We start from the raw sequence: 25,658 nt of genomic DNA, 5'->3' as shown, positions 1-25,658 counted from the left end.
TTCCACAACTGTGAACCTTGGAACTCTGTAAAAGAGTGGAGTTTAGGAGCTATCTTCTCATATCTCTTTTTTGAGACAATGCTTGTTCTTAGTTCTTCTGCAATGTTCAACTTCAATTTTTTTTGTAATTGTATTTTTTGCATCGCAATTTTTGCATGTATTATTTTATTGGCTCTGCTTGATTCACTTTGCATCAATTCATGGATGTCTTTCTATACCTCTCTGCATTCATCATATTTGTTGTTTGTCATAAGTCAACAATAATTCATTTCATTCAGATGACACAATTTGTTTAGTCATTTCTCACAGGGGCATCTAATTTGCTTCCAGTTCTTTGCTACCACAAATAGTGGTATATTTTGGTTGAGAGCAGAGATTCTCTTCTCATTCTCTTCCCAAAGGTATATATGTCTCATAGTGGAATCTCCAGGTCAAAGAGTACAGACATTTTAGTCCCTTTTTTGCATAATTCCAAATTACTTTCCAAATAGTTGTAGATTTAAACAAAAAATTCCCTATCTTTGCAGTTTTGTCTCACTCTCCTCCATTTCCCAGCTAAACTAGACTGTGTATCTACCTCTGTTTGTGTGTTGTTTTTTGTCTATGTGTCTGTCTATCTACCTATGCAATCACCTTGTGTTCACATAACTGAAATAAATTCATATTCACAACTGTTTCTGTTGAAATTTCTCCTGGTCTTGCAGGTTCAGCTCAGGTGACACCTTCTCCATTAAAATATCTGGTTGAAATGAGAGTAGAGATTGTTTCATTCCCTCTATTTGTAATATCACTTCATTTAATGCTTTGTATGTGTCATGCAATTAATAAATGCTTACTGATTGACCTCTCTAATTGAAAGTGATAATTCCTTCTAATTTCTCAAAGTGCTGTATCTGAACATTTCCTTCCATTCAGCATGGTTTGCCCTATTGGACAATTTGTATATGTTTGTCTTATCTTTTGAAATTTGATTTCAAATTCTTTCTGGGTAGAGTCTGTGTTTTGTGAATCTGTGTATCCCTAGCATCTAGCATATTGCCTTGCATATAATAGACAATATTTAATTTTAGATTTCAAAGTAAAATTTATCATGAGATTACTGTATGTACTATTATTAACTTAATCATCTCCATGATGATGGAGAGCCACTAACATTTGTGAGAGGCTCTATTGTAGAGTAAAAAGAGTAATAACCAGTTATTACTAATCCAAAAAGCCGAGTTCTATTTTCTTTTGGTTACTAGCTTTGTGGTCTTAAGTAAGACATTGTTCCTTTCTATCCTTCACTTTCTTTATCTGCAAATAGGGATGCCATCTGTCCTATTTGCCTTACAGGGTTGATGTCTGGACAATAACACCAACAATAACAACAGAGGTTTATATAATGCTCACAAAAACTTAGGTAGTACTAGATAATCAAATTAGAATATATATGTAAATGAACTAGAGAAAATCTACAAGTTATATGACTATAAATTATTGCTAATATAGTGATTGAAGTAACTAATGAATAAATAAGCTGTAAAATGAGCTGGAGAAGGAAAAGGAAACTATTCGAGTATTATTGGGTTTCAGGCAACTAACAGGTTTTTAGTTAGATAAGTAGAACTGGTCAGGTGTCAGTATTTTAAAAACTCATTTGACATTTCCCAGTTCTGCTTAACTCACCCAATTCAAGCCAAACCAAATAATTTTGTTAGAATAACAATAAAGGCAGGAATCATGTTCCCTTTGTAATCAAATTCCCTTGACTCTAAGAGCTGCTCAGAAAAAAATGGTACACATATCAAGAACAGGAATATAGAGTTCTTGTAATTATTCATTCATGTCTGACTATCTGTGACACCATTTGGCAAAGATACTGGAGTGTTTTGTCATTTCCTTCTCCAGATTATTTTACAGATGAAGAAATTGAGACAAATTGGGTTAAGTGCCTTGCCTAGGGTCACAAAGTTAGGAAGTGTCTGAGACTTTATTTGAACTCAGGTCTTTTTGACTCAAAATCTGGCCCTCTATCCACCATTCCATCTAGCTACCCTAAAGTGGCTAGGCACTGGAATCAAAAGATTGACTTAATCATAGGATCTCTTGTAGGTTTACATCTTGGCTCTTAGTTGTGTGATTTAACTTCTCTAAGTTTCCATATTTGAAGAGGAGGGTGTTGAACTAGATGACCTGTGATGATCAAAAAGTAATCCTAACTGTTGAGTGGATGCCTATCAGATAGGAAATGGCCGAATAAGTTATGGTACATGAATGTTATGGAATATTATTGTTCTATGAGAAACAATTAGCAGGATGATTTCAGAAAGGCCTGGAGAGATGTATATGAACTGATGCTGAGTGAAGTGAGTAGAACCAAAAGAACATTGTACACAGCAACAAGATTATAGCTGTCTTCAACAATGAGATGATTCAAATCGGTTCCAATTGTTCAGTACTAAAGAGAGTCATCTATACCCAAAGAGAGGATTATGGGAAATGAATGTGGACCACAACATAGCATTTTCACTCTTTTTGTTATTATTTGCTTGCATTTTTTGTTTTCCTTCTCAGATTTTTTCCTTTTTTTTCTAGATCTGATTTTTCTTGTGCAGCAAGATAACTGAATAAATATTTATACATATATTGGATTTAACATATATTTTAACAAATTTAACATGTATTGGATTCCCTGCCATCTAGAGGAAGGTGGGGGGAAGGAGGGGAAAATTTGGAACAGAAGCTTTGCAAGGATTACTGTTGAAAAATTACCCATGCATATGTTTTGTAAATAAAAAGCTTTAATAAATAAATAAATTATATATTTATAAAGATTATGTGATGATTAAATATGATGGACTTGATTCTTTTCAACAATGAGGTGATTCAGGCCAGTTTCGATAGACTTGTGATGGAGAGAGCCATCTGCATTCAGAGAGAGGACTATAGGGATTGAATGTGGATCACAATATAGTATTTTCACCTTTTTTTGTTGTTGTTTGCTTGCTTGTTTTTTCTTTATCATTTTTTCCCCTTTTTGATCTGATTTTTCTTGTGCAACATAAATGTGGAAATAGGCTTAGAATAATTGTATGCTTAACTTATTTTTGATTGCTGTCTGGGGAAGGGAAAGATGAGGAGAAAAGGAGAAAAATTTGAAACACAAGGTTTTGCAAGGGTGAATATTGAGAACTATCTTTACATGTATTTTGACAAATAAAAAGCTATTATCATTTAAGAACGTGATCCTAAACAGAAATCTTCAATTGTACAACAGGTAGAAATTTTAACTATTTGTCATCAGAATGACAATTTGGTGTAGAAAAAGATAGAAGCCTGCTAGTATCTCTGTTTTCAGCAAAAGGGCTAACAAGCAATGCTAGGTACTAGTGATTACTTATTAGCTTAATTTTTCAAGAAATATAGGAGTATAATACTAAACTATAACATATAGTATCTAATATAGAGGATATAGTAAAACATAATAGTCTAATACTGTTTTAGTATATTATAAGAGATAGCTAGGCAGCACAGTTGAGTAGGCCTCAGGAAGGACTGAATTCAGATCCAATCTCAAATATGTGATAGCTGTGTGATCAAGTCACTTAAAAGGTTTTTGCCTCAGTTTTTTTCATCAGTAAAATGGGGATAACAATAGTGTTTATCTCCCAATGTTGTTGTGAGGATAGAATGAGATAATATGTCTAAAGAACCTGGAAAACTTTAAGGAACCATTTAAATGCCAGCTTTTATTGTCATATTTTACCGCAGAGATGATCACTGCAATACAGTATGGTAGAATGAACAGTAAATTTGGTATCAGAATAATGGGACTCATTCAAATTCTGGTTTTACTACTGGTATGACCAAGGGCCAGTCACTTTTGACTTCAGTTTTCCTAATTTGTAAAATTAGGGCTTGGAGTAGATGGCTTTTAAGAGTTCTTCTAGCTCTAGATGTCTTACAATCCTAACTGGAAAAATGCCTACATTTAATTTGCCAGTCAACTAATATGTTTTTTTCAATGGTTTTAGCTCCTCACTTCATTAAAGTCAATAAAACTTAAAAACTCTGTTTTTCAGATTCACTTGAATCATTTAAGATTCAAGTGACAAGATGAGAGTGGCTGGGATGCAGATCTATAATCTTTATTGCCAGAGATGCTGAGGCTAGTGTGGGAATTCTCAGTTGCAGTTTGATAAAGCTAAATCTGACATTAATGTGTTGAATACCCAGGAGTGAAGGGGTAGAGTAGTCACAAGGCTGACTAAGGAGAGGCAACCCATCCAGGTTAGAAACTGAGCAGGTCAACATTCCCATGCTGATCGATATTGTGATTAAGCCTTGAGTGACCAAAGTTCTTCCAGTTTGGGCAAGACAGAAAGATCCAGTCTCCAAAAAAAAGAGGTGGAAATTTCAAAATCTATTTTAAGAATTGCTCAGTTTCATTCTAATAATATCATAAGAAAAAATTTCTCAGTATAATATGAAGCATTTTTAAAGTATCATGTCATCTTAACTTATATCTATTTCTTTCTGTTAACTCCACCATGTTCATATTAGGTATTTTATTCTTTCATTTCTGATTATTTGAATTGGCAATTTTCCACAGGTTTGGTCTTGGGAAAGTGACTTCAGAATTTCATCCTTCTGTCCCAGGAATTGGCCTCCCTGCTTCACTCCCTCCTTTCCCATAATGAAATGGATGTGAAGAGGTCTGATTCATGCTTTTATATCCTTAAGGTTTGATTACAATGGCCTCTTGGCCAAGATTCCTGGCAGAGTCATTTGAAGTCCCTTGTGAGTTCAAATTTTTGCTGAGAGAATTCTGACTTAAACTAAATATAGTCAAGTCATCAGTTCTTGTTTTGGCTCCTCTTCATTGACTTTAATTCTAGAAAGCCAGCTACTGCATCACTTTTAAGGTTTCTAAAGTTTGTGCATAATGCCTACATAAACCTAGTTCCAGGGTATCTGTAAGTTCCTTAACATATTTCCTGAGTTCTTCACTTTAGTAAAAATAGACTCTTTCTATTTCCTGGAGAAAATAATTCTTCCTTGAAGGTTTTTGCATTTCTCTGTCAGCACAGAGCCCTGACATTTCCTCCCAAGCATTGGGCTGAGGGCACTTACATTTAACTTCACCAGGCTTACTTTGGAGATTGTGGAAAGAAAGACACCTTGACTCTGAAACTAATTAAGACATATTTTCATGTGATTTTTGATTAGTAGATTTTTCAACAATGAAGGGACTTACTCTAAAGATCACAAAGATCAAAGACTCATAGATTAAGAGATGGAAGATCTAGAAAGGCAAATTATTTGTCCAGGTCAGTCGATAAATATTTATTAAGTACCTACTAAGTGTCAGACATGATGCTAAGTGCAGAGATACAAATAAATATGAAGGAGTCCCTGCCCTTGAATAGCTCACAATTTAATAAAGGAAGACAGCACAATTTTAAAAAGGGGTTGGGCAGAAGAACTTGGTGCTGAGGTTTCCAGATGGGAAAATGTGGGAAATTATGTCCTGAACTTCTTCTTTAAATAGAAAATCTGGGAAAAATCAATTTTTCCAATTGGAAAAAGAAATTTAAAAACACCAAACTCTTAAAACATAAATGTGTATGTATACACACACACACACACATACACATATACACATAGAAATAGATAGATGTGAATAGAATTAGGAGAACAGTATATTCAATAATAACATTGTAAAGACAAATAACTTAGAAATTAACAAAAATAATGACCAATCATAATTTCAGAAGCCTAAAGATGAAGAATAAGACATACACATTTTGGTTGTAGCCAAAGTGGGAATTTGTTTTGCTTGATTGTATATATGTATGTATGTATGTATCTAGCTATCTCTCTCTCTCTATCTCTGTGTGGGTACATACACATATATGTTTCAAGAGTTTTTTTTTAATTACTTTTTCCAATTGGAGAAAGGCAGAAGAGAGAGAGAAAATGAGTGCTTATTAACAAAACAATTAAAAATTGGAAATAATTTTTCGTTTTCTATAGGTTTCATTCACTCACTACCTTCTATACTACATGAAAACTTTTTTGATCCTCTCAGCTACTACTATCTCCTTTGCAAATTTCCTTGTATTAATTTGTGCCTATTTTGTATATATCTAAATATGTATATATTATCTCTCAGAGAGAAATGTAAATTCCTTGAGAGACCTTGCTTCATATTTCACTGAAAATTTGAGACTATTCACAAAGAGTTTCCTCTTCTTCCTTCCTCTTTATTTTGTATTTTTTAGATACCTTCTGCAACAGTCACATGAAGCGGTGGATTTTCTCCTTGCCCAGGCAAATGCCTTGACAGGCACAAATGATCCTACTTAAGAAATACTTGCTGATCAGCTTTTGACTTCATATCTCTGGTACCCAGGGTTTAATGACTGACATTTAGTAGGGTATAAATAAATGCTTGTTGATTGATTAATAGATTCAAGAGTTTGGAAAGATGATTCCATTTAGAAGGCATGATTTTTTTTAAAGAATTATAAGTACAGAGCATAATATGATTCACCATTTTTTTAGTACTTAATTTCACACTTAATTTCTGCTTATGGATAGATTCAATTGAATTTGAAATTCTTTAAAATTCCTTTTATTTACCCTAAAACTAAACTCATTTGAGTGATGAGCTCCAAAGGAAAGTTTAGGGAAAGTCTCAATGTTGAAGATTTTCAATTTGGTTCATTTCAATTCAGCAGACATATATTTAACACCTAATATTTACTAGATATAATCTCTGATCTTGAAGAACTCACATTTTACTGGAGGTGGGGAGAAGATGCAAAATATAAGAGAAGTAAATAAAGATAATTTGAGCAAAGAAAAGAATAGCTAGAAAAAAAAAACAGGAAAGGCTTCATATAGCATCTTAGCTAACCCTTGGAGGAAAATAAGAATTCAAAGGAGCAAAGATGAACATTCTAGTCATGGGGATTAGGCACAGGCTGTGTATAGAACAAGAGATGGAATGTCATGTCCATGGCATGGAGACTATTTTGGCTGAATTGGAGGGAAAAAGTCCAGAAAAGTGGACTATAAATAGATTATGCAGGCTTTTAAATTCTAAGCTGAGAAATTCATATTTCACTTAGGAGCAATGGGGAGTTGCTAAAGATTATATGCTCATAAGAAAGGTTGTTTTGGCACCTATGTGGAAATGAAGTGAAGGGAAAAGAAAGAGGAATTAGGGAGGTCACTTAGAAAGTGACTGCAATATTTTGGGAGACAGAGGATAAAACCTGGGCCTAAACTTTGTCATTAAAAGAAAAAAATCACATGCATTTCCAGAAATAAATATTTCTTGACCATTCTTTTTGACCTTTTACAACAAAGCCATCAGGTTAGCTTGGAACCTAGGAACTGAAATCTTGGAATATAAATATTGCGTGATTTTATACAAGAAAGGAGTAGAAAGAGTTCATTTACACATGCTAACAAAAAGGAAATGAAATACAGAAAATTCTTGCAAATGTATGGCCATCTTCCAGTTGTCTGATCAATGACTAGTTGATAGTGAGAATATGAATTTTTGGATTTGAATGAACTAAAGAAAGGTCTTTTCAGAGCAGAAATGCTTAGAAACTTTTTTCCTATAAAATTTACAGGAAAAAATGGAAATTAAATTATTATGTCGTGACTAAAATGGAAATTTTAAAAAGTGATTATACATGTTTACCTATATCAAATTGCTTGCTGTCTTGGGGAAAAGGAAAGGAAGAAAGGGAGGAAAAAAAATTTCAACTCAAAATCTTACAAAAGTGAGTGTTGAAAACTACCTTTACATGTAATTGGAAAAAATAAAATATTAAGTGAAAAAATTAAGTATCGTGCTGATTTATTTATTTTGTAGTAACAAAGTAAGATGGATTGGCTCATTAGTATTAAGACCTCCCAGATCTTTCTTTCAATGAAAAAAATAGTGCATTCAGTACACTGCTTGCAACGATAACACCAAAACACTGCAATTAATACATTGAGTTTACTATTCCTTCTTAGTCATAACTAGTCATAACTGAAGGTTATATTCAAAATACCTTTGAATATTGTTTTGGCATCTCATATGTCACATGGAATATCCTCTTTGCTGTTTTTCACTATATTATCTGTATGTCATTTATAATAAGTCACATATGACCTATATTATATATAAGTCAAAGGAGAAAGATTAAATAAGGGATGCATGTAAGAAACCACCCATTTTATTCCAATAGTAAAAACTAATTTATATCTTGCCACTGGAACCAGATGGCTCTGGAGGAGAAAGTGAGGCTGGGGACTTTACATAGCTCTCCCTTACTTTAATACAATTTATCTGCATATCAGGAATCATGATCTCCCTGATGTCATGATCATCTTTGAGAGTGAAGGAGAAACAAGAATTTATCACAGGCACAAGCAATGTTACATTGGGTGAGATATAAGCCAAGAGTCACCTGATTTGGCTGAATCCCTCCTATTATATCAAATAGATTTTCTCTATGGTCAAGGTTGGGCACAATTTTGAAATGCTGCAATTCTGTGTTACTAAGGCCTTTTATCTAGCTAGACAAAGAATTTGTTAGAGATAGGTAGAAAAAACAATTAATTCTGCATTAGCAACCAGACACATCATTTTTCAGTTAAATTTCAGCTTTATTCTAAGGTTTGTTTGTTTATTTATTTATTTGAGCACTAGAATTCCCTTCAATTTCCTACTTTCCTATTTTGAAATCATTTCCCTAATCAAAGGGAAACTCTCTGCTGAAGAGAAAGTGTCTCTTGTTGGAAGAACCCAAAGATTAATCTCTATCAACTTTTAATCTCCATTTCCCCTTTTCTGTAACATGGACCCCTTGGGCAATTTGATGAAGCATAAGGACTGCTTCTCAAAATAATGTTTTTAAATGCTTAAAATAAATTACATAGTATTACAAAGGAAACCAATTACACTGAAATAAATTAAGCTAAAATTTTTTTTAATGTTAATCAATCCCAGATTAAGCACCGCTGATCTAAATGATATACCAAGAAACCTGTATATTTGGTGAAGACGTCTATATTCTGGTTTTGGAATTTTAGGTCCTTGTGGTTTTGTTACTGTAGTACATCTTAGAAATGAAGCTCAAGAACTGTCTGGAAAAAATTAAGCACCTGAAAGCCATCATACTTTTCTGTAATAGGCTCTTCCCTTGTCTGTAATAAGCATTAATTGAATGGGTAGTTTCAGTTGGAATTTAATAAGTCTTTGTCCTTAATTTAGATTATATCTGACAAACCAATCTTTCCCTGGATTAGCCTTGAAATTATTCCTAATATAGTTAAATTATATTTAGTGAGATAAGTTTCATCTTCCTGATAGGAGAGGAAGGAACTAATCAACAGGTCTGAAATATCTAGGCTTTTGAAAATCACAGGCTCAGAATTGAGGGGTCTGATTTATTGCTCTTGAAAAGGACTTCAATTCCTTCAAGAATTCCAACAAGCCTTTAAAATATTTAGTTTCCCAGACTAGGTTGGGTAACAAAGACTGGAGAATAAAGATAGCAGTTCTTCAAACAGCAAGATCAATATGAAGGCAGGGGACTGCATGGGTGTGGTTGAAATGACTGCTTCATGGTAACAGATGAAGAATTGGTGTTTCTTCTAAATACATAACCCTCCTCTCCCCCATACATTCCAGCAATGATCTATCCACATTGTGTCCTTAGTGGTGGCTGATAGCAGTGATAAAGTAAGTATCTAAGGGTTTACAAAGCACTAGGAGATTTTCAATTAAAAATGGTGGGGGCAGCTAGGTAGCACCAGCCCTGGAGTCAAGAGAACCTAAATTAAAATTCGGTCTCAGACATTTGTAACTGTGTAAGTCTGGGTAAGTCATTTAACCTTAATTGCCTCAAAAAAAAGGTACAATTAAGGTTGAACAGAAGTTCTTACTTCTAGATTTGGAAGCATTCTCAGGTGCCATTTAATCCAATTTCTTCATTTTTATCCGGGGCCTTTGGGAGAGCAGGTATTTTGCCCAAGATCACACAGATATTTAGTTTCAGACTTTAGTTTAAGTCACAGGTTTTGAGACTTCAGCTTTAGTACTTTTCCCACTACATCATTAATAGAGATAATATTTTTCATATATATTATGCTTTAAGGTTTAGAAGATTACACACACACACACACACACATACACAATTTTTTATGCTCCTTAGAATAACCCTGAAAATAGATACTGCAAATATTTTTGGTTTTGTTCTGGACCTATATTTCATTTTATAGGGAACTCCCAAGGAGAAACTTCTTTCTACCAAAGTAGATTTGCCTTCTTTGTAAATTCATAGTCATTGGGAGGCTGCCTGGGGAACTATGAGGTTAAATGACTAGCCCAAAATCATGTAAGCCAGAGGTGGTATTTGAACCCCAGTTTTCTCAATTACCCAGACTTCTCTTTATACTGTATGTCATGATATCTCTCAAGTATATTTTCTCTGATTTTATAGATAAAGAAATAGGTGCAGAGGGTTAATTTAACCCAAATTCCATAATAAATGGCACAATGGGAATTAGAACAGGTCTAATTCCAAATCTATTGCTCTGTCCATAGCACTGTGCTGCGTCAAGTTAATGAATTGCTTTTCAACTTGGGAAAAAAGTATTTAAATTCATGTAGAAATTCTATACATAGAGAGGAAAAAGTTTGAACTTTAATGTATGACATTACAATAATGTCATAATGTTATTATGATAATAACATAATCATAATGTTATGATAAATCTTAAATGCCAAAAGTTGACTAGTAGATATAAAAAAATGGGGTAGGTAATTATTACATTTTCACAAGTGTCCTTTTCAATCATTTCAGCATTTATTAGAACTTATAATCAAGTATTTGTGGGGAAAGAAAAAGGGATCTAGAACTTGAATTTAAAATATTGCTACCCATTAACAGATCTGACAACAGGGGCTAAAATGAGGTCTGTCACTTATCTATGAACTCCTATAGCATTTTTTCTTACTTTTCTTACTGAATTTTCATATTCTACCTGGTTTCAGAATCATTTATATATATATCTTCATTTCTCCTTTTGGATTATATGCTCTGTGATAGTCTTCTCTGTGTTTTCCTGTGATACCTAGACCAATTTCTTGATGCAAATAGGATGCTCAGTAAATATTTTAGGAATGAATGAATAAATAAATACACCTGTAGATTTAGTTTATTCATGTAATTGGTGAGGAGCTGAAGCTGATTTACCCGTCCATTTCATTTAATATGATGGCAACTCTGTATGTGTGTTTCTGTATCTCTGTGTTTCTCTCTCTATCTCTGTACCTCTGACTCTGTCTCTCTTTTTCTATTTGTCTCTCTGTCTGTCTTTGTCTCTGTCTATCTTTCCTCTTTGTCTTTCTGTTTCTGTCTCTGTCTGTCTGTCTGTCTGTCTGTCTGTCTGTCTCTGTCTCTCCTTCTTAATTTAATACTGGGAAAGGACAGAGATACACAGGATCTGAAATCTGAAACTGGAGAGTTTGGGCAGGATTAAATGAATGCTTTCAGCTAACCTGTTAGAAAGATGTGAGAGGAGAACTGTAACCTTTTGTAAAAAATAATGAAACTGGAACCATTTGGATATTTCTATGTTTATTCAATGTAGGTGTGGCATTTTAATTCACTATTTTTCCAGAATGAAGTTTGAGTAGTTATTTTCTTTGCAATTTTTTCAATAAAATGGTGAAATGTCCACATTCCAGGGAAGTGCTAGAATCATAATTTCCAACAGGAAATTTCAAATCACACCCTGGAACCAAAGTCACCATAATTTGTAAATTCTACAATTCCCAGAATGCCTCTATCATTCCTAATTATTAAAGAGCTTCTGACTTCACCTAATGCTTGACTAATAGAAGTTAATGATGTTGTGCTGAAATCTGAAAGTCAGACTATACTAAATTTGTTGAGGATATTTATTGATACTTAGTAAGAATTCCTTTAAACCATGGGGCAGCTAGGTTGTGCAGTGGATAGAGTACTAGCCCTGAAGTCAGGAGGACCTGAATTCAAATCTGGTCTCAGACACCTAACACTTCTTAGCTGTGTGACTATAGGCAAGTCATTTAACCCCAATTGCCTCAGCAAAACAAACCAAAAAAAAAAAAAAAAGAATTCCATTAAGCCTAAAAGAAGAAAGCAAGAGAGACAGACTATATTTAGCTAGAAAATAAAATTTTGATTTAAGCTAATAATTAATATCGTCATAGCTTATATAGGGAGTACATTTAAATATGTCCAAAATTAAAGGGCATTTCCAACCTCTATATAGAATATTTCTGTGATTTAGATAAAATGGCTTTTTTTCCCCCTCAAAATAGAAAGTTTCTATCTTATCAAATGAGTAGAAAGTTGAGGATGACTTACTACGTTCAGTTGGGAGGTAAACCATCATGTTTAATTCTTTAAAAAAATTATGCTTTATGATCATATAAGCAACAAATGAAGAAAAAGAATATAATTCTGAATTATTGATTTCTGCAGAATAATAAAATATAAAATTCAGGGTTATAAACCTTAGAACAAAAAAATCACCATGTGTTGAATTTTGAATTTTAATAACAGGGTTTCTTAAATATGAAATTTTACTGTTTTGCACAGTGCCTGGCATAAAGAAAGAGTTTAAATTTTTTTGTCTTTTGATTATTTTATTCTTGGATGAACAGCTAGTAAAAAATTAGTGTGATAGATCTTGGTATACTAGAGGCAGGATGGCCTAACACGCAATAAGGATGAATGGGCTTTTCTCTGTGGAACTAGGTAGAGGCTATTTAAGCTGGGATTTTATAGACTTTTTCTTCTGTTTTAACCCCCATATTCCATAAGTCTCTCTAGACCCCCTCCTCAACTGATTGAACCAGGTGCAGTTGCTTTGGGATATAGGGATTGTACCTGTATGCTGATGTCTTAAGATTCTTTGAACAAGATTAAATGTTTTTCATTCAAAAATTAGGGACAGAAACTTTAAAATGGCACTACCTGTTGGAGATGAATTTTTGGTGTGAATGGGTATCAGTTAACATAAATGATTGACAAAGAAACTCATTCCATATTTTAATTCTGGGAATGTGGTAGAGTCTTAGTGGGGGAAGGAATTTGTTAATAAACATGGAAAAGGGGTCTTGAAAGAGGAAATTGGGGACATTTCATAAGCTTTATAAGTTCTCTATACTTGGCCCTACTTATCTGCAACTGGGTGGAGACAAATAGGAGCTGTGCCCTGAGTCGATTTTATTTCTTCTCCCATTTAGCTGCCAACTCCTGCTTCATATTATGTATTCAGAGGTTTGGTTTTGTTTAGTTTAGTTTTATATGGCTGATTTTGTATAAAGAAGCCTTGTTCCCACAAGTTCTATTAAATGAGGTACACCTGTAGTCACAACTCGAACCTTAGCAGGGATGTTTAATTATTTACACTTAACATGAAGCATCTCTGCCCAGATCTCCCAGCTGAAGACATAATTAGAAGTTACTGGAGAGAGAAATAGGGTAAGCATGTGGAGACATTTCTGATACAAAAAAAACCTTAGCTCTGCCAAAACTCCTCACAACTGTGAACCATTAGTCAACATGCTTTGGCTTTCTGAAACTTTCTAGCAGCCAATAATTTTCTTCATGATTGAGTGGTTGTGAACTAAAAGATTACTACTCATCTCGATGCCATTTTGTTGGGAGTTTTTATTAATTTTCAGTTGGACAGGAAAAAAAAACTGACAAAGTAATAACATTTACAATGATTGGCTCTTAGATTGCAGTCCTACCGATTTATTTCGTTTTTAAGTTATAGTACATAAGTAACTGACCTTTGCTGATACTTGCATGCTGTTTTCTTGCATGTTCATGATGGCTTCAGAAATCTTGACATCGATAGGATCCATTACTGATTCGATGTTGAATGGCCCCTCTAGCCTCTCTGCTACCAAAAGCATGGCATCTGTCAAAACACAAAATAACAAGCTCTTAAGGAATAGGAATATTACCTTCCAGCTGAGTGAGGATGTTAAGTTTACCAAGCATCTTTCTCATAGTAGCCCTCTGGAATAGAAGAATAGGAAAGTGGAGAGCTTTCTTCTTATCTTACAGGTAGGAAAGCCAGAGAAAACTACTTGAGGTCAAATAGCTAGTAAAAAACATAATAAGGACTTGAACTTTGTCCACTCTCTCCAAAACCCCATCTCCTTTCTCTATACCAAGCTGATATATCTTTTAGTTCTGGCTAAACAGTGTCAAGACAACTGACTGAAAAAAAGTAAACCTCATTCACATTCTCATTGGGTAGCTAAGTAGAATAGTGGATAGACTGCTGGGCCTGAATTCAGGGAGACTTGAATTAAAATTTAGTCTCAGTCATTTTTCTTGGGCAAGTCACTTAATCCCAGTCTACCTTGGTCCTTTTATCTGTGTAGTGAGATGAGTACTTACCTCCCACAGTTGTCAGGATAAAATAAGCTAATATTTATAAAACTAATATCTGTTTTGTAAATTTTAAAGTGTTATAAAAATGTTAGCTACTATGTATATTTGTAGCCTGGTTTCAGGTAGTCCAAAAAACTACTCAACTCCCTCCCCCCAAACCTAACCCTGGCATTGTACAACTGAACTTAAGTTAAAGCAACTTTGAAAAATAATTCGGCTAAATTGCTTTGTGTTTACAGATACCACCTTTCTGGCTCCCTGCTTCCTAAATGTACCACATGAAAAAGACAAATAGAAATGAGAAATAGTGTGGAACGGTGGTTAGAGGCCAATGTAGTCAAGATAATTTTGGTTCAAATCCTGTTTCTGACATATTGAGTCTCCCTGGGTAAGTTATTTAACCTCTTAGTGCCCCAGATCACTGTCCAAAACTATAAAGAGCTGCAGGCCCCCAACAATATAAAATGTTTCCATACCTGAAGTTCCCTACAATGCTGAACTAATTTTTGTAAAGTTTGAAATTTTGTAAAGTTGAAACTTTATTCAACATACATTGTTGAATAAAGCATAGATCAAGATCCAGTGTCCTGAGGCAGTGTGATATTCTGAATAGAATACTGAACTTGATTTAGGAAGATTTGACTGTTCAATAACCAAAGCTGAGACCACTTAGTTTTCCCTTGGGGTCTCAAGCATAGATAAATATAAAGACCCATGTAATCATAACTTAGCATCAAGTTGCACTTTAACCTAGTTGTCTTGTCCTAGTAGACTACTAGTAGAATCACAAAAGTCAGTGGAACTAAGTTCATGGACCATTATTACCAATTGTTCCATCCCATATCTAGGAACTAAATTTCTTGCCTTATTCTTTGGGCAATTTTATTTCAGTGCTTCTGGGACTGGAACCCCACCTTGTTCTCATGAGTCTTTTGCACTTTTTCACTTTTCCCCAAATCATCATCTTCTCATTAGCTCCCTACCATTTACCTGCTCTCCAGAAAAAAAAATCTATTATTGACATACATTAACATTTAATTTTAATTATTAACATTTTCTCTACCACTTTCTGTTCTAGAAAGGCACAAAACAAAAAAAACAATCTCTGACTTTTAGCATTTGCTGATTCCTGAATTGTAAACACTTAGAATGAAAGTTTAACCATTGGCTCAGCCAAGAGGTTGGAACTGGCTCCAATGAGTTCTTGCTGAGAGATCTCCCTGATGTTAATTGTCTGCCTGAACTTCTTCCAGGAACTGTTCACCATATTACTTGAACTCTTGTGTTTTGTCCCTTTGCTAGAGAACCTATTTCATGTCTATCTCTGAACTTCATAAGGGCAAATGCCTAAATATTTACCTGTTGCACCTAATGCTTTACTCCACTTGCCTGACCATACACCTTACTCCAAGATGAAACTTTCTAAGCACCAGCCCTGCTGAGGCATATCTGAATAGCTTCCGGATTCTGCTCTATCCATCTGGTGACATACCACTCTTGTGGTAGGCGAGACATGAGGAGGTACTAGTGTAGTGAAGGGAGACCTGGATTGGAAGTCAGAGAACTTGGCTAGCTATGTAAATTTGGAGCTGAGCCTCAGGCTCTTAGTTTGTCTATTTATCTGTAAAATTGAAGAGTTTTACTGGATCTCAAAGGTTCTTTATATATCTACTATTTAATGCCTCTTGAAAATTAATGGAATAAAATCACTATACTAAGAGCTAAGGATATAAATACTAATTACAGATAGTTCTTGTTCTTTAACAACTTGTATTTTAATAGAAAATTAAAACATATAGAAATAATAGCTAGGGATGGGTATATTATTTGGGGTAATTATGAGGATGCTAAGTAGAGACAAAGGGGAGTTGATTAACTTAGAGGAAATTCAGTCAAACTGAGACATTCTGAAAACTTTAGCTTAAAAAAGGCCAAGTTCTCTCATTTTATCCAGGACTATTTCAAGTTGTGTTGATCTGGATCTTGCTACCAGCCTCAATAGCTCTGGAGGGGAACCCAGCCCTCCCTCACTTAAATCCAATTCACTTGCATGTCACAGCATCACTTCCCTGATGTCATGGTCCTCCTCTACAAGAACAAAGGGTAAACAATAACTTTTCCAATAGCAACAGTAACATTTATTAGAATTAAAAGCCAGGAAAAGGGTGGGAAATTCTTGTAAGCAGTCATGAGAAAATTCTCACAAATGGTGGGAGGTAAGAGCATAGTGACAATCAGTACATCTGTTGCTGAAAATCGGTCCATGTCCCATCTTTGCCATGTGCAATAGGTTGCCGACCCCTTCACTAGACTCTGAGCTTGTGGACATCAAAGATCTTGATCTATTAAAATGCTAATTTTCTTTAGTACATACTGTAAAGCACTGTCATGAGATGTAGTTCATAGGAGTATGAAGAGATCTAATTTGGTTTTCATCACATGTGGTGTTTTGACATGTACAAGCAAGGCACATTATTAAACAACCTTCCACAGCTGTTGAGAGGCACAGAATAGTTTGACACGAAGCAATCTGAGATAAGTGGCTTCTTTGAAAAGATATTTTATATTGAGGCAGCTAGGTAGCTCAGTGGATAGAAGGTTGGGGCTATAATCAGGAAGATCTGAGTTTAAATTTGACAATGGTATGATCCTAGGCAAGTCACTTAACTGCTGTTTGGTGGCAGCTAGGTGGCTCAGTGGGCAGAGGAGGTCATTCTTGAACTGGCATTACGCTTCAAGCACATGGTAGGAAGTTAAGGGTCACTGAATGAATAGATGAATGAATGAATTGGAGACTTTACAAATCATGTTAGCTTTTGTAAATCCTGGTGGAAGTTTACAGCATATACACGGTTGAAAGCAAATCATGCCTTTACATCTTCAGTGAGACTATGATTATATTTGCTATTCTTAGGTTATTCTATTCTCATGAGTATAAATGGAATCATGGATAAATTTCTCCTCTATGCATTTACAGTATTGTCTCTTATAAAGAAGGAACACAAATAAACCTTAGGTAAAGATTGTGCATCAAAAGATGAAGATATATGTTTTCTACAAAAGGATTTTATAATTAAAATAGCAATATTCCCTGAACTTAATGATCTTATTTCCTTGCACCAGTGACAGGGGATAAACAGTGGATTTTACCATGGCATATAGATCTTAAAGACATTTTCTTCTCTAAGCTTTTCAAATGCTGCTAAACATTGCCTGAAAGCTGTATTGTTTCTACTGGGATTTACAAGATCTATTTTGTCTAATTATCGCAAAAATCCCCTCTTAACCGTAGGCCTTTCTAGCAGGCTTTTTGATTAAGAGTAAATAATGACAAGTAAACAGAAGGCTCTGGACTAGTATCTTTTGCTAAGAAAATTATTCCCAGAAAGTTTTAGAGAAAACAAATGTCAACAAAAAACCCCAACAACATTTTAAGAGAATAAATAGGAAATAATCAATGATAACTAAAAACATATCTAATACATACATATAATAGGTACTTAATGAATATTTGTTTAGTGAGTGAATAGAACCTATACACTTATGGAACATCATTGTAGATATAGTTTGTACTGAAAAACTAAAAGTATATAATAATTTTATATTCATGGCAATTGAAGGCAGGTTATTTTATTATAGATATTTTATAGCAGGCATTTTAAATGTCTTTGTAATCTGGATCACATGAATTCAATCAAGGCCATAATGTTACATTCTAGACTCCACTACATAAATTTCAGAAAAAGCCCTTTTATTCTTTGCCAAATCAATAGTAAAATCTCTAATCAAAGAAGGGGCCTTTTTTTTCATTATCAATAGACATTTATTGAGCGATCACGATGTGGAACATGCCATGTTTCCAAGTCCTCACCTTCTAGTATGGGACTGCTTGGGTAATTTGCATGCCTTTAATAAGAGACCCAAGTGAAGTGTGAATTAAATGAAATTTCTCTTCTAGTTTCCCAGTTTGTCTATCCAAGCCTTGCCTCTTCCATTTGGATTCTCTTTCCATTCTTCAAGTTCCCCAGATTCTCCTACCTTTCCATCTGAGCAAGACCTATTCCCAGACAACAAGGTAAAAATAACTGATGGGGAAACTAGGTGGCACAATGGATAGAATGCTAGACTTAAAGTCAGGAAGAGTCACCTCAAATCTAATCTTAGATACTTAATAGCTGGGGGTGACTCGGGTAAATCACTTAATCCCATTTGCCTCCTTTCCCTATCTATAAAATGATCTGGACAAGATAATGACAAACCACTCCTGTTTTGCCCAAAAAAACCCAAAGAGAGTCATAAAGCATTGGACATGGCTGAAACAAGTGAACAACAACAAAATAAATAACTGATATGCTGATTTATTCAGCATATGTTCATTAAAGAGCTACAGTTCATCAAATGCTGTTTTAATATGAGTCTAAATGTTAGCATTTACCAGAAAATTGCTCATTTTATCTTACATGTAAATCTTGCACAGTGCTATCAACTGAATTTTCCAAGTATATATTTAACAGCTATTTTCCTCTTTTAAATCAAATCACATACTTTAAGATTATTTTAAGATAGTTTGGACCATCTTATGTCTTTTTTTTTTTGTTAATTGGGTATTATTTATCACTGTTAAAATGCACAATAGAAAGGAAAGTGTGATTTAGTTCAATTACCTCCAAAGTCAGGGCTGTGTGTAGCTTGACTTTTATTTTTTTACTAAGGCAATTGGGGTTAAGTGACTTGCCCAGAGTCATACAGCTAGCAAGTGTTAGTGTCTGAGGTCACATTTGAACTCAGGTCCTTCTGACTTCAGAGCTGGTGCTCTATCCACTGTGTTACCTATCTGCCCCCAATAGCTTGATTTCTAAGGGATTGTGATCTGATTCCAAGGAGTGGAATCATCCAATCAGGATTAGAGAAAATGAACCACATTTTACCATGCCCAGTGACCAATGACAGCCAATGAGGGTTTGTCTTCAAGACAACTATATCTTACCTTATCTCCACTCCACTCCTTCCCATTACTATGAAAGTTTTCAAATTCTTCTCTTTTGAGATGGGCATCAGGGCAATTAAAGCTTATTGTTTTGGTGTATGGTACAGCTGTATTGGTGCTATTGGACAAATTGCTTGTCCTCACTATATTCATCTCTTCCTCCCTGACCATATCAGTTTCCTACTCAAATTTCAGTGGCTCACTAGGACCAAATTTTAAATTTTTTTTTCATTCTTTAAAAATGTCTATTTTTTCATGTTTTATGACATGCTTGATCATTATGGCAATAGTGAAAGTATATAATCTATAAATAAATAGATACATTATGGTGGGTAAATGCTCAAATATACAAATACAATTTAAAAATTTGAGGATGAAGATCATTTATCTTGTTTAATCATATAATTAAATACCATTGATATTCATGTACTTTTCCCCCCTATGAGACAATTGGGATTAAGTGACTTAACCAAGATCATTCAGCTAGTTAAAGGTTAACTATCCAAGGTCACATGCTTAGTTAAGTGTTAAGTGTCTGAGGCTGGATTTGAACTCAGGATCTCCTGAGTCCAGGGCTGATGGTCTATCCACTGTGCCATTTATTTGCCCCTTTATTCATGAAATCTAATTGTGGAAAATTTAAAGGAACAAATAGACAAGGGCATATAAGATGAGAAGATATAGATATAGTTTGCCCAATGTACTACTGGAGGGAATATTCACATAGATGAGACCACAGTTCCATTCATACATCAAAACTATGAAAGCTATTTCTAGCTTTCTAAATATTAGTCGTGGATATATGAAAAATCTACTATTAAGAATATAGTATATTCAAGTATAAACTTCAACCTCTTAATTTTTTTTTACATTTTAAATTTGCTTTTCATCCTTCTTGCCCCTCCTTAAATTTGTGCTAGATCTGGAGTCAGGAAGACCTAAATTCAAACACAATTAGAGATTCTAGCCTTGTGACATTTAACATTTTAGCCTTAGTTTCCTCATCTATAAAATGGGAATAAGAGTATCTACCTCTCTCTTGGCAGGTGAGGAGAATATGATATAATATTTGTAAATTGTTTTACAAATCTTAAAAGCCATATATAAATGCTGGTTGTTACAGATCTGATAGTAACAATTACAGAATTTATACTAACAATTATAATTTGCATTTTTATGGCACTTTAAGGTTCAGAAAACCATTTATCACAACAATCTTGTGAAGTAGGCAAGACTACTATTATTATCCCTATTTGATGGACAAGGACGTCAAAATTCAGAGAGATTAAATAACTTGCTCAGAGTCACATAGTAAGTGAGTTGCCCCAAAGAGATTCAAATCTAGGTAAACTAATTCCATATGATAATAATAATGATAATAATAATAATAATACAGCACTTATATGTGGCTTTAAGGTTTGCAAAATATTTACATATGTTAACTCATTTGATCTCACAACAACCCTGGGAGACAGATGCTATTAGTGTCATTTTACAGTTGAGCAAACTCAAGTAGGCAGAAATTATGTGACTTGCTCGGAGTCATATAAATCAGCAGTGTCTGAAGGTATATTTGAACTCAAGTCCTCTTGACTATTCTCTTGCCAACTCATTATAGTTAACAAAATATTTAGTTATGAATTCTCCTCCCCTTCTTATTGATTCAATTTCTAGAATTCTAGTCAGTTATTCACTCACGAGTGGACCATGTGTTTTAGGTTTTTCAGAGATTTGTTTTGTTTTTCAGAGATAATAGTAAATAAATTTAAGAAGAAGCCTGGTACAACAAAAAAGAAATCTTGATTTAAAGTTAAAAGGACATGGGGTTTAAATCCCAGTTGTTCTACATATTCCCTCTACAGCATTGGGCAAGCTATTTCATGTCTCCAGGCTTCAGTTCCTCCTCTGTAAAATGAAAGGATTGGGCCTGGTGGCCCCTAGAGTCTCTTTAGGTTTTAAATCTATGGTTCTATCAGTTAAGAAATTATGATAAACCATTGCAGGGACAAACTAGTGTCAAGAAAGAAGAAAATGCTGACTGAAGAGTATACCCAGAAAGAATTTAAGCTTTTAAACCGATAGTTAAATTTACATCTTATTAAAATATATTGCTCACTTTCTTGGGATGCCCCCAGGAAGATACTACACCTTTTCTTAAGACATATGTATGAATGTATATATACTTAAATTGGTAGAGAGAAGTAATTTAGAATTTTCTTGAAATATTTGACCTTATAAAAGCCTGTGGCACAGGAAAGAAGCTGTTAATATGCCATCACTTGATAAAAATTGAGTTGAAAGCTGACCTTCTATAGGGAATCCCTGAATGCTTATACTCTCTTATAATGTAACATGAAGTCTGGTTCCAAGTGATCATATCTATATTATAAATTTTTCCTTTTGAAAAAAGGAAAGTTAAAGCCAAAATAATTTCCTACAATGCTGCCTACTAGTCACAAGATAATGATTTTCAGAAGGGTTTTCCAGAGACTTCAAAAGATAAGCCCATTTTATTCTTAATGAGAAGTTAATCAGGGAGCTAGAGGGTGGAAAGAAACTTGAAAATTAAAATCAATTTAATTCAATAAATATTCACTGAGTGTTTATTGTATGCCAAATGTTGGATAGCACTGTGAAGTATATACAAGAGATATATGTTAAAATCCCAGCTCTCAACACTGCATAGTTGGATGGGGGTTGGAAAGAGGGCAAGGAGACAGACAAATTGAGACAAGCATATACAAAGCAATCAAATAACAACAAATCTTTTTGTTGTTTTGTGGGTCTATCAACATTTCACCTGAACAAGGATCTCCAGCTTTGGAAACTGTCCAAATCATTTACAATTTAGACTCTTAGAGAACTGCGTGGAACATAGCTATTCAGTGATTTATCCATGTTTATATAACTATAAGAAGAACTTGAACTCCTGTCTCCATGGCTGCTGTTGTACAAAATATTGGATGATTTTTAATAAATTCTTATATATGTGTGTATGTGTGCATATACACATATACATACACAATATATATATGTATGTGTATGAATATATATAATATATGTATATATATGTGTGTGTATATATATATTCCTTTGAAGCAAATTCTAGCAAAGAAAAAAAAGTACACAATACTTAACAGCATTCATATTAAAAATATATAGCTTACCTTTAAAAAATGAGCTCTCCAAATATTGGTTACTTATTCAGAATTTTTCCCAATAACCATCTTTTTTAAATAATAAAAAAAATGCTTTTTTTGAATCTTCCCCTTTTATTAGCATGTCATTATGTCAGAGACCCTAATTTGGTCTTATCTTCAGAAGCTAACCTTATTCACCTATTATCTCTTAAGAACACAGTCACATTCATTTAATAGATTTCCTCTAGTGAGAAAAGACAAAAAAAAAGTCTGGAAAATTTATTCTTAAGAGCACAAAATAAACATAGTTTGTGGCAAAAATGGTTCAAACAATTCTAGTATTTCAAGGTACATATTTAAAATATAAATGAACTAAGATAAAAATAATGATAATAGTTAATAATAATATAGTACTTTAAAGTTCATAAAGCACTTTATAAATATCTCCTCCTATCTTCACAAAATCCTTGGGAAGTTGGATAGAGCTATTATTATTTTCATTTTATAGATGGGAAAACTGAGGCAGGGGTTAAGTGACTAGTTTGGTGTCACACAATTACTAAGTGTCTGAGGTTCCATTTGAATTCAAGCCTTCCTGATTCCAGATCTACTATTCTATCTACGTGTTTTATTTTTTTATCTCTATGACCCTGAAACAGTGAGTATTTACCATAATTTAATGATGAACACCTATACAGCGGACATTTAGTTACAAAGATGGGTAAGAAATTCTTGCCTCACAAACCTTGTACTGTTATGAAAAGACATAATGTATGTTCATAAATAACTGTAATGCAAGACAGAATATAGAGTGAAAATGAAAGTCTGAAGGAGAACCTAGAAAAACAGACAAGCATTGAATATGTATGGTGGTATAAGGATACAATTGGAACTAAGATATGGCAGTTGGCAGTTTTCCTCAGGTTCTGAAATGTGGATTTGTGCTTCATGTCTTTGGTGATTTCTGGCCCTGTACCATGTGGTCACATGGAGGGAGAGGATGAGAGAGAGAGGGAGAGGGGAGAGAGAGAGTTGGAGAGACTGAGGGAGAGGGAGAAATAGAGGGAGAGGAAGAGGAAGAAAAAGAGGGAGAGGGAGAGGGGGAAGAGAGAGATGGAGAGACTGAAGGAGAGGGAGAAACAGAAGGAGAGGAAGAGGAAGAAAAAGAGGGAGAAGGAGAGGAAGAGAAAGAGAGGGAGGGGGGAAGAGAGAGAGACAGAGAGACTGAGGGAGAGGGAGAGACTGAGGGAGAGGGAGAAACAGAGGAAGAGGAAGAAAAAGAGCGACAGGGAGAGGGAGAGAAACAAGAAAAGGGAGAGGGAGAGGGAGGTATTGAGCAACATTGGTATAGAGAGTTTCTTCCCTATGCCAGTGAAATCACAGGCTCACTGTCCCTGTACCACAGGAAGAGGTGGAAAGGGGGCGATTTATTTGATTGGCGGCATAGCATGAGAATTAGGAGAGAGCTGTTTGGCATACCTGAGTCTGACTAGATAAGATGAACCCTCAGCATTCAGGATCATAAGGGTACAGAATATGAGTATGAGTGCCTGGAGGTAGAAAGTGGAGCATAGCAATACAAAGGAGGAAGATGTCTAGAGGGGGTAATTAGTAGAAAAAGACTTTTCTAATAGTTTGGCTAAGAGGGAGGAGAGATATAGGACAGAAGCTTGATGAAATGATAGGGTCCAGAGAAAGATCTATTGGTCATGCTTGAAAACATTAGGGAAAGATATGCAGAAAATGAATATATTAAGATATTTCTATAATAGGATAGGACTATGATATGTTCATACACTAATGTGTGCTTGGGAGATTGCAAATAAAATGAATGTTTAAAACTGAATTCTATTTTAATTGAACTGGAAGGATTGCTATTTGGAGGATTTCTGTCGAATATGCTTTTAAAACTGTAAAATCTCTTTGAGAAACAAATAATTATCTTTTTTGATAAATCTTTTCCCTAATATCTTGAATCTTCTTAACAGTTATAATGATCTGATTCAGTTGTTTACAATTATATTTTCATGTTTGTTCCATTTAGCTTCTCCCAGATTTATCATCTAGTCGGAATGGTAACAATAAGATACAGTAACATATCCATGAAAAAATATTTTTGATGAAGTGAGCTGTTAAGTTCAGTGAAGTTTTGAGCCTCCATGGAAAATCGTCTTTAATTGTTTATTTTTTAACTTATACTATTTGAGCACTGAGCCATTAACTAGATTCATTGTCACAGAATCTTAGAACCATAAAATCTCCAAGTTGGAAAGAATCATAAAGGTCATCTATTCCAACCTCTTCTATCTGAAGCATAAACTTCCTTTGTGACATCTCTGACAAGTGATTATACAGTCTCCTCTTAAAAGCAGCAACTTTCTGGGAACGTACTCTCTAATGAGACATCCCATTCCTTTTTTTTTTTTTTTTTTAATAGCTTAGTCTTTCCTTATACTGAACAGATGCCAGCCTCCTTATAACTTGCACTCTTAGTCCTAATCCCACTCTCTGGAGCCAACAAGAATAAGACCATCTTCTGTTTCACACGAAAAGCTTTCAAATACTTGAAGAAAGTGATTATCTTTCTTTTAAGTCTTAAGACTTCTCGTCTTCTTTTCTCCATTTATAGTAATAATTTTTAGTCCTATAACCATCCTACCACTCTAAACTCAGACTTGGTAAATCATCACTCTGATTGTGCCATTCCCTGTAAGATCAAGTCCAAATTCTATAGCCTATTATTTGTTAAAGCTTTCCACAAGCTGGTCCCATTTGACCTTTTAAATCTCTTTCCTTTAATTAATCTGGTCTATTTTCTCTTCCATGAAAATGCTTTTTTTTTTTTTTTAAGGAGGGTATATTTCCTTAATTTGCAAAAAATGTATACATATGTTGTTTTGTTGTTTTTATGTATGTATATATATTATACATACATTTAAAGCTATGTATGGTGGACAAAGGAAAAAAGGTTGAAACAGGTACAGCTGAATGCCCTCTAAAAAAATAGATTCACATCCAATAGAGGGGGATTTTCTTTGATTATCACACACAGAAACCTAAATGGACAATATT

At 34.3% G+C, this 25,658-nt stretch overlaps 1 protein-coding gene across 1 annotated transcript in view; it reads right to left on the bottom strand.

The window, feature by feature from the left end:
• Positions 1-25,658, bottom strand: part of GPC6 (glypican 6) — a 1,241,410-nt gene that overhangs the window by 121,296 nt on the left and 1,094,456 nt on the right. Inside the window, exon 5 of the mRNA XM_051984004.1 lies at positions 13,847-13,977. Coding sequence (XP_051839964.1) covers positions 13,847-13,977 — 131 coding nt within the window. The remainder of the gene's footprint in view (positions 1-13,846; positions 13,978-25,658) is intronic.

Source organism: Antechinus flavipes, chromosome 3 (assembly GCF_016432865.1).
Source record: "Antechinus flavipes isolate AdamAnt ecotype Samford, QLD, Australia chromosome 3, AdamAnt_v2, whole genome shotgun sequence".
NCBI lineage: Eukaryota > Metazoa > Chordata > Mammalia > Dasyuromorphia > Dasyuridae > Antechinus > Antechinus flavipes.
This window is presented reverse-complemented; position numbering and strand designations above follow the sequence as displayed.